Genomic DNA, 14,937 nt, shown 5'->3' with positions numbered 1-14,937 from the left:
TCCTGAGGCAGGGGCTGGCAAAATACTACCAGATCTAGCTCAGTGACTGCTTCTGTATGGCTCCTGGGCTAAGGATGGTCTTTACCTTTTAATTTTATGTATTTATTTAAGAAATGAAGATGCGCTACATTGCCCAGGCTGGCTTTCAACTCCTGGGCTCAAGGGATCCTCCCACCTCGGCCTGCTACGGAGCTGAGACTATCAGCACATGTGACCATGCCTGATGGATTTTACGCATTTAAAGCGTTGGAAGAAATATTTTAAAAGATAAAATGTGTGGGGTGGAGACCACAAACGGCCTATGAAGCCTGAAATATTTACTATCTGGCCCTTTAAACTGCATGGTTTTCATCTGCTGCTCCCTGGAAAGTGTCACAGAGTCAAAGGTGTCTTCCCACTTGTCTTTGCTGAGCCAGACCCCTGGCTTTCTCAGAGCCTTTTCTTGGTGTCAGGGGGTAGGGGAAGGGGACTCAGTTGTTTCCAAAAATATGGTCTGCTGAGAACCATTTTCTTTCCCATCATATAGAACAAACCATTGGTTTGCAAATGACCGGAATTTTCCAAATCGAGAAGAACCCTTAGTCTCTGTATTGTCATTTGATTCAGGGAGTTGCCCATCAACAAATCAGCATGCAGAACACCCCAACATTTGGCAACTAAATCACATTTCTTTCTTTTTTTTTTTTTTTTTTTTTTTTGAGATGGAGTCTCACTCTGTCGCCCAGGCTGGAGTGCAGTGGCCGGATCTCAGTTCACTGCAAGCTCCGCCTCCCGGGTTCACGCCATTCTCCTGCCTCAGCCTCCCGAGTAGCTGGGACTACAGGCGCCCGCCACCTTGCCCGGCTAGTTTTTTGTATTTTTTTTAGTAGAGACGGGGTTTCACCGTGTTAGCCAGGATGGTCTCAATCTCCTGACCTCGTGATCCGCCCGTCTCGGCCTCCCAAAGTGCTGGGATTACAGGCTTGAGCCACCGCGCCCGGCCCTAAATCACATTTCTTAAGCTAAATTAATTTTCTTAAGCTATTGACACAATTTCTAGTATTTTCTTTTCTGTAAACAAAAATGGAAGTCAGGGGGTTATAAACTCAAAAGTCCTCAGGAGGCAAGGCAGAGAATATCAGCACTGATTGACCCGACATAAGACAAAAACGAGTGATAGGGATGATGACAAAGTAAAGTCAAACTGTCCCATCTAAAGACGTTAAATGATTAAAAATGCTGGATTGGCCAAACAAAACCTATTTGTGAGGAATGGTTTGCTGCGGGGCTGCTGGTTTTGGACCCCAATCTATCTTTAGGAAACGAGGTGGAGACTGGAGCCATACCAGAGACTGAGAATGGTAATAGAGCGTGGACATGGATTTCCACATTTTGAACTGATTTAATTCAATTGCATTTCTGAAAAATAAGTGTGAGCCACAAGCTTCTTCAGGTGAGGCTGAAATGTAGGCAGTCTAACTCGTGGTCATAGAGCACAAGCTCCAGAACAACTTGCTGGGCTCTAAATCACATCTGTACCCCTTATGAGTGTGCTAATCTAAGCTCAGTGCTCAACAGCTCTGTGCTTTTGTCTTCTCTGTTATCAGTGGGATCGTATACACATCAGAAAGTTGTCTGCATCTTAAATCAGGCAATACATGTCAAGTTCTTAGCACCATGTGCTCAGTTAATGCTAGTGGTTGTTATTTGTGTTAATGTTAGAGCTATTTACTCCATGAGCATGAATTATCTGGATTATGCACCATGCACATATCCATTATTTAGAGATGATATATTTATAGCTACTTCTTACTATGCCTGGTGTTGTACAGGGTGTTTAATATTCTTTTATAAATGGCATCAAGAAGTAGTTCGACAGCTTAGGAAATATAACATTATCCCTATTCTACAGATAAAGAGCAAATAATTGAATGACTTGGCCAAAGTCTCACCACAGATAAATAGGCATTACAATGAGGATGGCATTTTCTGTGGCAACTGAACGTATCTAATAGTGGCTTAACCAATGAAAACATGGAACAAGAAGTTCTGGGGTTGCTTTGGTAGCTCCACAATATCTCTAAGAACTTTGACTCTTTCTGTTCTTGGCTCCACTATTCTTGGCATGCTAGATTTTCATCATTTTATTTGTTACCTTGTGGTTATAACATAGCTACCACAATTCCAGATATCGTATCCTCAATCCAATGTTCTGAGAAGGAAGGAAGGTCACAGCCAAAGACTTACAAAAAATAAACATCTGCATTTTGATCTCCTACCTCAGGGTACCTAAATTTCACAGGTCAGAGCGAAGCCACTTACCCCCACGCCACTTATTAGTGAAAGAAATGAGATCAGTAACTTAGACTAATCATGATCAAATACTTTGGGGATATAAAGTTGGCAACTTTGCCTAAAACTAAGGTAGAAGAGTGGAGAAATAGAAAATAGCTCTTAAGTAGATAAGGAATGGAGTTTGGGTTCAGAAGCATTCTGTCTTTGAGGCAATGAGTTCTTTCTTTGTGTGCAAAGACCTGGAGGAAAAATTACTCATAAATAAAATGATCAGATTGTATGGCAATAACGCTGTAAATCAATTCTATTTAGATGCCAGTGGTTCCCTTGCTGAGCCTTTGCAAATGTTGAGCGGTATCAACCCATAAATCCTAGGCCACAAGTCCATTCTCCAGAACACAACTATTTCAGCAGGTAAAAAATTATAGTACTTCTGGAGACTTCCACTACCTTTGAAGTCAGGCCAAGAAGTTGGCTTTTAGTAGCCAAGGAAAATCCACTGACATCCAGTGTGGAAATCCAGAACAATCTTGGCTAAGTAAAGATCTGATTTGCATATACAGACATAAGAATTCAATTTTTATTTGGATAATTTTCCAAATTTCTCCCAGGCCAGGGCTTTGGAAAAAGTTGTTTCCTCTTTAGAATATATGACTGCATCTGCACATTTTAATTTTGGAAATCATGAATGGACATAATTAAAGTCAGATGTGTGCTACATTTTAGAATTCAATCCCCCCTGCTTGATTTCTGTAGAGGATATGGTAGACAGCATGAAGATGGCTGGTACATCTAATACTGACAATATGCATTTCAGTGAAGAATCTCCCTTTCTGCCTCAAATTTTATACTACACTTACCCTTGAAATTTGGTTATACAGTTTTTACTAGAGCTGTGGCTTTTGGAAACTGATTCATGGCAAAATAGATTTCCTCCATCTAAACTTCATGCACAACATCATATTAACATTAAAGGTTTTTATTTTAGAATATTTTAAAGATTATTTTGATTGGATTTCTAATGTGATTGATTACAAAGACCTCCTACAGATTTTTCTTCTACTCAGTAACTATTCTCTCTCATCTGCTTACACATTGTAATTTTGCCTTGGGAGAGGAATCTTTTCTAACTTCAAGACTATGTAGTTTGAATGAAGCCAATTGAAAAGGTCTAAACCAATCAACATGATCGAGCTCCTTGACTGTGTTGGTTTAGAAATGACAGCACGCGGCAAATTGTATTATTTCTCTAATTATTTACCCTACCTTCCTGTAAATGAATTACACACCTGTGTCCATTGATGTGTGACTTGCTTTAGTGAATGGAACATGGGTAGATATGACATATACCATGCCTGAGCAGAAGCTTTAGGGTCCATTGCATGATTCACCCATGCCACTATTTTCTCTCTGCAACAAGAACTGCATCTCCTTTTTGAAGGGACTGTTGATTCCCTACTGACCTCAGCATTAAGAGGCCAACTGGGTTAGCCAAAGCCAACTGCTAGCTGGCTTGTAGCATGAGTGAGAAAAGGAAAAAAAAAAAAAAACTTCTTTGCTATTGGAAAGCACTGAAAATTGGGACTTGGTTGTTACTGCAACATAACCTGGCAAAAGCTGACAAATACAGCGTGTGAATGCATTTCAGCCAGTGAAACAGAACAAATTTCCAGGACATGTAGGGTTGCTACTTGATAATAGCTCATTTACTTTGGACTGAGTGATGTGATGTTGGAAAGCTGAAAATGTAGCCAGGCCAAGAAGGCTGAACCCAGGAAGAGCCCTGAATTAAACTTTATTTGAAACCAGTTTAACTTTCTAGTGATGAGAGCCAGTAAATGCCATTTTCTTTCTAATCCAGGTTGAATTGGGTTTTCTTTCACTTGCAACTGAGAGGTTACTTATTAAGAGGGATAAGCAACAGAAATGCCTGTTTCCATGGTCTTGCAGGCTATTGGAAGGAAAGAATTTTTTTTTTTTCATTAGAACATTAACTCAATTAACCAATGAGCAAAACATTTTTCTTTTTTTACTACAACTGATAGATTCTATCATTTCAAGAGTTAAAAAAGATTTATTTCTGATAGGACCAGAAGCACATTCTAGGAAAAACACTAAACTTCCATAGGCTTCAAAATCCTTATTTTTCTTTCTGTGAAAAACTTTGAGAAATGTTGACATCACTCTGTCTTCTTTTTTTTTTTAATACAAGTGGGCCTTGCATCAGTTGATAGATTAGTTCCAGAAAGTTGTAGGTGGGAGAAATTTTAAAGAATAAATTCAACCACATTTTAGCCAGAAGTTGCTATTTAAAGCACTCTTGTAATATAGTTAATCACATCCAATTGTCCTGTTGTGAAGGTGTAGAGTACAATACACTGTTTTGACTAATGCCTTCTCTCTTTATTTGGGAGGTGGAAATTAAATCTAACTCTGTTTTACATATTCCTTCAATCTACATGGACACGGAGTCAGCTGTGAGCTGTATAATTTCACTAGGAAATAAAATCACTGATTACTGGGACATGCTCACTTACTATGTTGTCTCCTGTTTGCTAATTTGCTAACAATTACTGCAGAAGGTGGCAAACTTTTCCTGCAAAGGCCCTGCCAATCAGTGTCTCTGTTGAAACTACTCAACTCTGCTACCTAGCAGTGAAGCAGCCATAGATGATATGTAAAGGAATGAGCATAACTGTGTTCTAATAAAACTTTATTTCTGGACACTGAATTTGAACTTTGAATTCACATCATAAAATATTCTTCTTTTAATTTTTATCAACCATTCTAGAATGTAAACATCATTTTTATCTTGTGGGCTGTATTTGGCCCATGAGCTATAGTTTGCTGATCCCTAAAATTATTGAGTTCCTCCTACATTTCAGGCACTGAGGTAAGCACGTTATAGATATTATCTCATTTAATTTTCACAAGAACCCTAAAGTGTAGGTGATATTATTATCGCCATTTAACAGACGAGTAAACTGAGGCTTATGAGGTGGTATGGCCTAAAGATAATGGGATCAACGTCACAACCATCAGCCTCATTCCCTCCAAGTGATAGGCTGTCAAAAATTGAAATACTGATGCTGGGAGCGGTGGCTCACGCCTGTAATCCCAGCACTTTGGGAGGCCAAGGTGGGCGGATCACTTGAGATCAGGAGTTTGAGACCAGCCTGGCCAAGATGGTGAAACCCTGTGTCTACTAAAAATACAAAAATTAGCCAGGTGTGGTGGCACCTGCCTGTAATCCCAGCTACTTGGGAGGCTGAGGCAGGAGAATCACTCAAACCTGGGGGGCCAGAGGTTGCAGTGAGCTGAGATTGCACCACTGCATTCCAGCCTGGGTGAAAAGAGCAAAATTCTGTCTCAAGAAAACAAACAAACACACAAACAAAAAAAAAGAGGATGAAATATTGAGCCTTAAAAATCAAAATGTCACTTGTAGTGTTAAGTCATTTAAGGCAATTTTTATAATGCTTCTTTATTTTATTTAACAAATATTTTGCCTTATTTTATGTCTTTATCATCAGTTTTTGTGTTATTGTTTGGTGTCAATAATTTAACTTTTAATTCCTGTTTATATTTCTATTTAAAATTTCACACTAGAAAATGGAATATCTTCTGTTTGCCTGTTAGAGATTAGCTCTGCATTTTAGCATCTGAGCTGCGGGAAACACAGGGTTCCCTAAACAAGCAACTGCACACAAATATCCAAAAAGGTTTTCTTTAGAAAAGTCAGAACCTCAAAGCTAACAGATGCGACAGATTTTACGGGCAGCTTTTAAACTTAAAGTTCGTGGGAAGAAGTCTTGTGGAGTTCCTTCTTGTGGGTTGCTGGAATAAAAACTTCGACTTTCTATAAAATAGTAATTCATGAGAACTTTCTGGAATGATGAGAGACCTTAGCTTTGCTGAGCTACTAAGATTGGCTCAAGAAAGAAAAGAAGGAAGGAAGGAAGGGCAGCAAAACCAACAAACAGATTTTGAGAGGTGAAGCCAGCTGGACTTTCCGGGTTGAGTGGGGACTTGGAGAACTTTTCTGTCTTGCTAGGGGATTGTAAACGCATCAATCAGCACTCTGTAAAAATGCACCAATCAGCGCTCTGTTTCTAGCTAATGGATTGTAAATGCACCAATCAGCACTTTGTCTAGCAAAAGGATTGTAAATGCACTAATCAGCACTCTGTAAAAATGCACCAATCAGTGCTCTGTGTCTAGCTAAAGGATTGTAAATGCACTAATCAGCACTCTGTAAAAATGCACCAATCAGTGTTCTGTGTCTAGCTAAAGGTTTGTAAACGCACCAGTCAGCACTCTGTAAAATGGACCAATCAGTGGTCTATAAAATGGACCAATCAGCAGGATGTGGGTGGGGTCAAATAAGGGAGTAAAAGCTGGCCACCCCAGCCAGTAGCAACAACCCACTTGGGTCCCCTTCCATGCTGTGGAAGCTTTGTTCTTTCGCTCTTCAAAATAAATCTTGCTGCTGCTCACTCTTTGGGTCTGTGCCACCTTTAAGAGCTGTAACACTCACTGTGAAGGTCTGCGGCTTCTTTCTTGAAGTCAGTGAGACCAAGAACCCACTGGAAGGAACCCACTCTGGACACAATTTCAAGATTTTTCTTCCAACAAAAATCATAACATAGCCATTCTAATTTTTATTCCACGTCACAGACAACATTTCAGGAACGTGTTTGGATGTTCAACATCTGTTCAGTTCCCATAACTAAATAAAAATAAAAACACACTCCCTATTTATGGCAAGTGAATAAGGGACACCCAGAACAGTTTTGCTTTGGCAAAACAATAATGTCCGGTTTCTATCTTAAGGAGCTGTGAATTCACTTATCCCTACTTATAAAAATTTCCCAAAGACTGTACTTCTTTCAGGGCAGACAGCTGTTGTTTTGGGTCTGAAATTCACGAGGTCATTTTATTAATCTCCCTGGAAGCTATGTTTTGGTGGTGCTTTATATAGCACTATCCCTTTCAGGGATGAATGTACTGTCTTGAAAATTCTGATGATTCCTCTAGAAGATTAAAAGCCAGGAAAACAGTGAGGCTCAATGTCTCTATCTCAGAGGTAGACCTGTGGAGTCAGCTGTCTTAACCTGAGACTGACATTCTCAGCGTCTATTGCTGCAAGATATTCTCATGCCTGATGCAACTCCCTGTCCTGGGTACCGCCCAGAATTAGTAAGAAACTGGATTACCATGGAAATAAGAGTGAACGAGCAGTCAAGGTGGAATGAAGCAGCAGGCGGAGCATCATTATCCCTCAAGGAGGCACAAAGCTGTTCTTACGTGTAGTAGACTCTTTCAGCCCCTACTGATAACAATTCTAAAAATTCGTGCCCTGATTTTGCATTTATTTTGCACTGATTCAATGAGAGTTACAAAAATTCATCCAATGTTATCCTCCATGCGTCCCTAATCACATATGGGGTGAAAGAGTCTACAACAAACAAATCACACTGGCAGCATGCAAGAACACAGGATCCCAGAGCTGAAAATGCCCCATTGTCCAACATGGCGGAAGATGAGAATGGAATGATTCTGCCGTGCAATGTGTAACTTACATTCTCCTCTGCACCTGTGGGGACTGAGTCCTCTTTAACTGACTAAAGGAAGATAAAAACAAAAGTGAGAGTTAAAAGGTTATAAAAACAAAATTGTTACATAAAAGCAAAGGGTTAGTTGGGCTCACAGTCTTGTGGTGCATTTGGGGACGCTGAATTGCCTATGTACACCTCATTCTAAAAAGGACTTGAAGGAGACTTACAAAAATGAAAACAGTATATATGTGTACATATATATGTATATATATAGTTATGTATTTTAAAATGCAACCAAGAGAAAATTAAAACACGGATGCAGCCATGATACAAATGGAGCAAGCAGAAGTGTTGTCACAGAAAATGCTAACTGCTGTAGTTAAGCAACATACTTGTCTTTATATTTTCTACTAGCTGATGAAAAGAGAGAAATGCAATTAATCATTCAATACAGAGTCACTGTTAGGTAAAAACAAAGAAGCTGCTCAGGAAAATTCTGGTAATAAGTCCAGAGAAACTCATTCAGTGGTCCTTTTGAGCAAGCAGGCTTTATAATACTATAGGCAAGGTCTAAGCCCTATCCTGACCATAGACAGGGGCCAGCAGCAGGGGCCGCTGCTTTCATCAGGCCTCAGTCTAGACCAAGTTCATCAAATCAAAGTTCAATTTGACTAAAACATGTCTGTGGAAGGCTAGATTGCTGCAGTCCTACATATCTACATTCAAATACCATTTTACTCCCTGGAGTAATTCTGGCATATGCAGTCCTGCCCAAAGTAGGATAGGAGTTATCCCGATTCTGTCAAACTTCAAAGTCACAATTATTCTATCAGCCAACTTTGGAGTTCATTTTTGCATCTTTCTTTTGGTGGTTCTTAAACTTCTGGACGGACGGGTGTGGATGTTACAGACCACTTTGAGACTCATTTCATAGATCTGGACTCTCCTCCCAGAGAAATGCACATAAACAATATACTTTGCAAATAATTTCAGGATTCATAGACCTTCTGTGTCTCTCCTCTTGGATTACAAGTTAAGAACTCTGTCTATATCCATTTTGTTACTAAGTCCTATTTTTTTTCTTTAAGACATCCAGGGGAGGGGAAGATAGGAAGTGATATTTACAAATATATCTTCTGCACTAGGCATCTTGCATTATATATTATCTCACTCAAAGCACCCCAAAATGGTAAGTATTGTGATCACTTACAGAGTGAGAAATAGAGGTTCAGAGAGGTGAAGCCAGTTGTTCCAGTTAAACTAGAACTAGAAAGTGGTAGAAATGTTTCTAATGCATTTATTTTACATCTAAAAACCAAATTTTCCCCTGCTATGATGACTTCAAGGGTCAGAAACACATTTTTTTGGCAATTGTGTGAACTTCTTTCTTCACATACAGACTTATTGTCTCTCTAGATGAGATCTTCAGATTGCATAATTTATTTCTAGTTATCTTCTTCCCATAGTGAAGTTTCTCTGGGCACAAAAACGTTCCTAAAAGAGATTGTTGAATTTCTGGAAGCTTCTGATTATCAGGAAATTGCAGTGTGTTCAGAAGAAATTAGCAGTAGTGTTACTGTATTAATCTGTTTTTACACTGCTATAAAGATACTACTTGAGACTGGGTAATTTATAAAGGAAAGAGGTTTAATGGATTCACAGTTCCACATAGCTGGGGAGGCCTCAGGAAACTTACAATCATGGTGGAAGGGGAAACAGGCACATCTTACATGGTGGCAGGCAAGAGAGAGTGAAGGGAGAAGAGCCCCTTATTAAGCCACCAGATCTTATGAAAATTCACTCGCTATCAAGAGAACAGCATGGGGGAAGCTCCCCCCATGATCCAATCACCTCCTATCAGGTCCCTCCTTTGACACCTGGGGATTATGGGGATCACAATTTGAGATGAGATTTGGGTGGGGACACAGTCAAACCAAATCAGATACTTTCTTGAAACTGCACCCCTTTTCTCTGAGGTTAGTCAGACACTAGTTAATACTATGAACAGGTAATGAACCAAATGGTATCTTTAAAGCCAGACCTAAGGTCAGCCCACAAAAATTTCAGGAATCATTATACTGTTTATATTAGACCGAGAAAACTCTTCCATTATTTAAGAACAGTACTTCTAGGTTTTCATACCCTTTTTCCTGTCCCAGTTTATTGCTACAAGACTAGTTTTTATCTTTGATTGCCCGTGTCTAGAAAGTTTCTGGCTGTTCATTGCTCACTATATTTCAGAAGCAACTGGGAACTTGGTATAGATTCCATTACCAATGTAGGTGATAGTGAGGAATATAAGTGGCTGCTTCTGAAGAGATTTTTAAAATCTTCATTATGGTTTCAGACCTCCACATCTTTCTGATGTTTTAAATCTGGCATTATAAATATTGTCTGTTTCAAAAGGAATTGCTATTTTATATTTTTAAAGTCAGGCTATTTGGTAAAGCACTAATTTTGGGAACTAATCCAGTTGAGCATCTCTCAGACTTCAATGATTTTCATACCATGTTATAATTCTTGACCTGACCATGTACCACCTCTATTTAGTTGATGTTTTTCTTTAAACTGATCCTCTTTTTACTTAAATATATTTTTACTTAATATTTTTTACATAAATGTATTTTCCTTTTTAAAGTTAAATATATTTTAAAAGAAATGCCTTATCATTAGAGTAAATGTCATATCAACATCCTTGCTGTAAGTAGTAGTACGTATTAAAAAGTACAATAAATAAAAAACACGCATTAAGTTCTAATTGTTTTTAAGTCTTTCTTTAAAAAAGAGATCAGCAGGTGTTTGTACAGTAATAAATGCCTGTGAATATCAAGAAGAGACTTCTTTTTTTTTTTTTTTTTTGAGATGGAGTCTTGCTCTGTCACCCAGGCTGGAGTACAATGGCACAATCTTGGCTCACTGCAAGCCCTGCCTCCCAGGTTCACACCATTCTCCTGCCTCAGCCTCCCGAGTAGCTGGGACTACAGGCACCTGCCACCACACCCGGCTAATTTTTTGTATTAAATTTGTGGAAACGGGGTTTCCCTGTGTTAGCCAGGATGGTCTTGATCTGCTGACCTTGTGATCTGCCCAACTCGGCCTCTCAAAGTGCTAGGATTACAGGCACCAGCCACCACGCCCGGCCAAGAAGAGATTCTTGATGTCACCAGGAGAATTGGAGCAGAATGAAAACAGGAGATAAATGCACTATGTAAATGATTAAATGCTTCTCAGATTGTGTCCAAGAGCCATTCTAAATAATTTTGAACTATTTTTGTACATTTGCACACTGGCCTACAAGTGTAGCCTTCTTTTAGCAGTTGTCGACATATCCAGTTAATATAAGAATCCAAAAATGGATAGTAAGAGGACAGGTTCTGATCCCCCTTTTAGCGTTTGATACATGTAAAAGAAAATCTGCTCAGAACCCAAGTCTAGAGCACCATACACTAAGGAATCAGGTACAAATTCAGTGTTTCAGCAATGCAATCTTGGGCAAATTAATCACACTTCTCTGCACCTCAGTTCACTTACTCAAAGGCTGACTGTTAGACTATCTACCGATCATGGCGTTGTTTTAAGGAAAAATAAAATAAAGCCTGTATAGGGAAAATCACGGCTGAATTTCCCTATACAGGCTTTCACTCAATTTCCGTGAGTGAAATTGAGTGAATTTCAGTGAGCTGCCACTCACTGAAGCCTGGTGGCTGGAGTCAAACCCACATGGTTCTTCTTGGTACTTACATGAAGACTCTCATTTACATGGGAGTTGGAGATCCTGGAAGGTATGCGTGGGGGGAGGGGCAGGAACAACTTGAACCATGTCTGGAATTAGGGGACAGTTGTTTATAGGCTTTTCTATAAGCCAGAATGCACTGAAGTGGAGCAAAAATAAAGGTTTCAAGAAATGGACCCTAGAGAGAGAATTTACCAGGAGCAATAAGAACTCCAGAATCAGCAACCTCCAGGGCTTGTGGGAAATAGCGGTTCTGGGTAGGGTGCTGGTGACTGGTAGCACAACCCAGTCCAGCTCAGCTACTCTTGAATTGGGTGTGGACTGGAGAGAAAAAAGGCTGTATGGATGCCAACGGTGGGTCTTGCCAAATGGGGTCACTCTGGGGTCCAAGCAGCTGCAGCGGGATTCTCCTTTCAGCGCTGAGCATAACATGGAAGGAAAACGTTTTCTGCCTGTTGCCTTGCAAGAGACAGGTGAACTCCGGTGGGCTTGGGAGTCCCAGCAGCAGTGACAAGTGGGATAAATTGGCACGGATCATCTCCTTGGTGGCTGTGGTGGTGGCAGTGGTGTGGCTTGGGGGTGACCACCCAGAAGGGACATATGGCAGCCCAGGCTGATTCATGATCACCTATCTTGGATCCCTGGAACCATCTGGATGGGATTTGTGTGGGCATGGATTCATTTATGCTCAGCATTCTATGAAAATTGCTGATATTTATTTTGTTTATGTAAAGCACTTAGCACGGTACCTGCACATGGTATATTTTCAATTAACAGTAGTGATTTTTATAAATGCTGGGAAGAAGTGACATTGGCTAGATCTACTAGACCTATTTAGGACTTTTCTTGAGTAATTCTATGCTGCTTTTGAAATGTTCTTAAGCCGGCTTGGGCCAGATGTATGTTTGCTACTGAACCCCTTATAAACAGACATTTTTAACACTGCTAACTAATAGGTTATATTAGGTTCCAAAGTTGGAATGGAGTAGGGGACAATGTGGGTGTCAGTTAAAATCTTGATGGCCCAAGTACCATAACATAGTGGCATGTTGATCTTTGAAAACCAAATATTCTAGGTCATACTAACTTCAGCCCATTATGCCATTATTTTGAGATTCATATTGTTTATATTTTGGACTACATTAGTGAACCCACCCAGCTTGTAAACTTGATAAATGTTCTTTTGACTTGGTCGTTGTCCAAGTTAACTGATAAAAATTTTGAATAAACAGGGCCGAGGCCAGATTCCAGAGGCCTTTCCAAAGACAGCTCCTTGCAATATGTTTTGTTTCTTAATAAATATTCTTATTTGGCTTGCATTCCTCCAGCTTAGTAGCATGCATTAGATGCAATTGCACAGAACTGAAAAAGATAGTAATGCTAATAAAGATAATAATGATGACAACCCACATTATAGGGCCACTCTTAGGCTATTATTGTCAGGCAGTGGGTTCAGTGCTTTATGGTGTATTCCAAGCTAGTATTCAAAATGGAAACCAATCTCCTTAAATTTCTAGGTCTCTACTGGAACATCTATTAAAACTTTGCTCTTACTCGAACATCACACCTGCCTTTGGGGCTTGAGGTGTGTCTCTACTCTCCTTGAAAGCTGACTGATGTATTATAGCATCCTCTTTGAGTCAGCTCTTTGAGCCAAGCCTGAATCTCACATTTAATCTGTATTTGTATTGGGCATCGTTTCCATGCTCATACATAAAGACAAATGAAGGCAACTTCTCCCTTCTTTCTGTATGTTCTCTATATAACAGGAAGCCTGTGAGCTAGGGAACCAGGAGTATCATTTTTCAGTTCATTATTTTCTACTGCCAATGAGTACGTTGTGGTGGATGATCCACAGTTGAGGTCCAGCCTCATTAACAGTGATAATAAAAAAATCTAGTCTAAAATCTACAGGATCCTGTATGGACATTTATATTGCTAAGAATAGGGGAGCTAAACAGCAGATAACTTATCCATAGAAACTAGAATAACAGAGTTGCCTCTCCTTTAAAGAGCAAATTCAACTCTTAAGGTTTCTTTAAAAGACTTTCATATGGTAACACTTAAGCCAGCATTTGCCCTGTTCCTCGTGAGTCTTCTGAAAGCATCGTTTTGATCATGTGACAGCTCTTCTGAGTTCATTAAGCTCACAGTAGCCCTAAGACATTTTCTATTAAGCCCAGATTGGTCAGCCCATCTTTCAAGTGCTTCCATAATTGTCCAGACATATGCCCAGACTTTCTCAACCAGAATCCCCATGGGAAGGTGTTAAAATCTGTATTTGAAACAAATCACCCAAATGATTCAGATACATTTTTTAAGTTTTTAAGTCTATTTTGACGTACACTGATTGCTCCTTTTTCTAAACAACCATAGCATTTGTTACCTGTACTCCAGAGAGTAACACTAAATTGCAAATTTCATTGTTTCAGAATGGGGTTATAATTCACTGCATATCAGTCATTTGGCCTTCCTTCCTTCCTTCCTTCCTTCCTTCCTTCCTTCCTTCCTTCCTTCCTTCCTTCCTTCCTTCCTTCCTTTTCTTTCTTTTCTTTCTTTCTCATTCCTCCCAATAAACATGAAAGATAGATATCATTGGCCAATTTTATAACTCAAGAAACTGAGGCTCAAGAGTTTAAGTGCTCCGCTAAAATTCAGTCAGTCACTGTCAGAACTGAGATTTGATAAGTCTCTGTGGCTTCAGAGTGCACATTCTTTTCCCACCGCACTCTTTGTCTCCCCCAAAGGAAAGCAGAAAAGGGCTATTTTGAAGATATTCCAAATATATCAATTATTAATTACAAATACATGTGTGTGCGTGCGTGTGTGTGTGTGTGTGTGTGTGTGTATCATGGTCCTCCAAATGGATTTCAAATCTTTTGATGATAGCAAATGAATTTTATACTTGTTTTGTACTTAGGGTGGTGTTAACACCAGAAGCCACACGTGCATATTTAGTCATGATCACTGATTGTTGATACTTCAAGAAATGAGGACATCATTCACTGAGCACATACTATATATTAGGTGCTTTATATGTACAATTATTGGTTTCTTATAACAATACTGTGAGAAAAACATAGTCCTTATTTTACAGATTAGAAAGGAGGGTCTTTGAGTGGTCAAGCAATTTGTCCAGGGATACACAGTTCAACCTTTCTGATTCTGTTATGTAAGCCTTGCCATACACAAGAATTATCAACATTATGTATCCCAATCCTCTTATTCCACAAATGAGGAAAAGAAACTCAAATAGTGTAAATAACTTATGACTGATGTATTATAGCATCCTCTTTGAGTCAGTTCTTTGAGCCATGCCTGGATCTCACATTTAACCTGTATTTGCATCACAGAGCAAGTGAGAACCCAGTT

General features: G+C 39.5%; 1 protein-coding gene across 2 annotated transcripts in view; it reads right to left on the bottom strand.

Annotated features, from left to right (window-relative positions):
* BCAS1 (brain enriched myelin associated protein 1) overlaps window positions 1-14,937 on the bottom strand; it is a 113,436-nt gene that overhangs the window by 23,739 nt on the left and 74,760 nt on the right. For both annotated transcript variants that reach the window (XM_008013661.3, XM_008013687.3), the window contains one exon: window positions 7,857-7,898. In XM_008013661.3, the coding sequence (XP_008011852.3) occupies window positions 7,857-7,898 (42 nt within the window). The remainder of the gene's footprint in view (window positions 1-7,856; window positions 7,899-14,937) is intronic.

Source organism: Chlorocebus sabaeus, chromosome 2 (assembly GCF_047675955.1).
Source record: "Chlorocebus sabaeus isolate Y175 chromosome 2, mChlSab1.0.hap1, whole genome shotgun sequence".
Lineage (NCBI taxonomy): Eukaryota > Metazoa > Chordata > Mammalia > Primates > Cercopithecidae > Chlorocebus > Chlorocebus sabaeus.
Note: the sequence above shows the minus strand (reverse complement) of the source record. Positions and strands in the feature narration are given on the sequence as shown.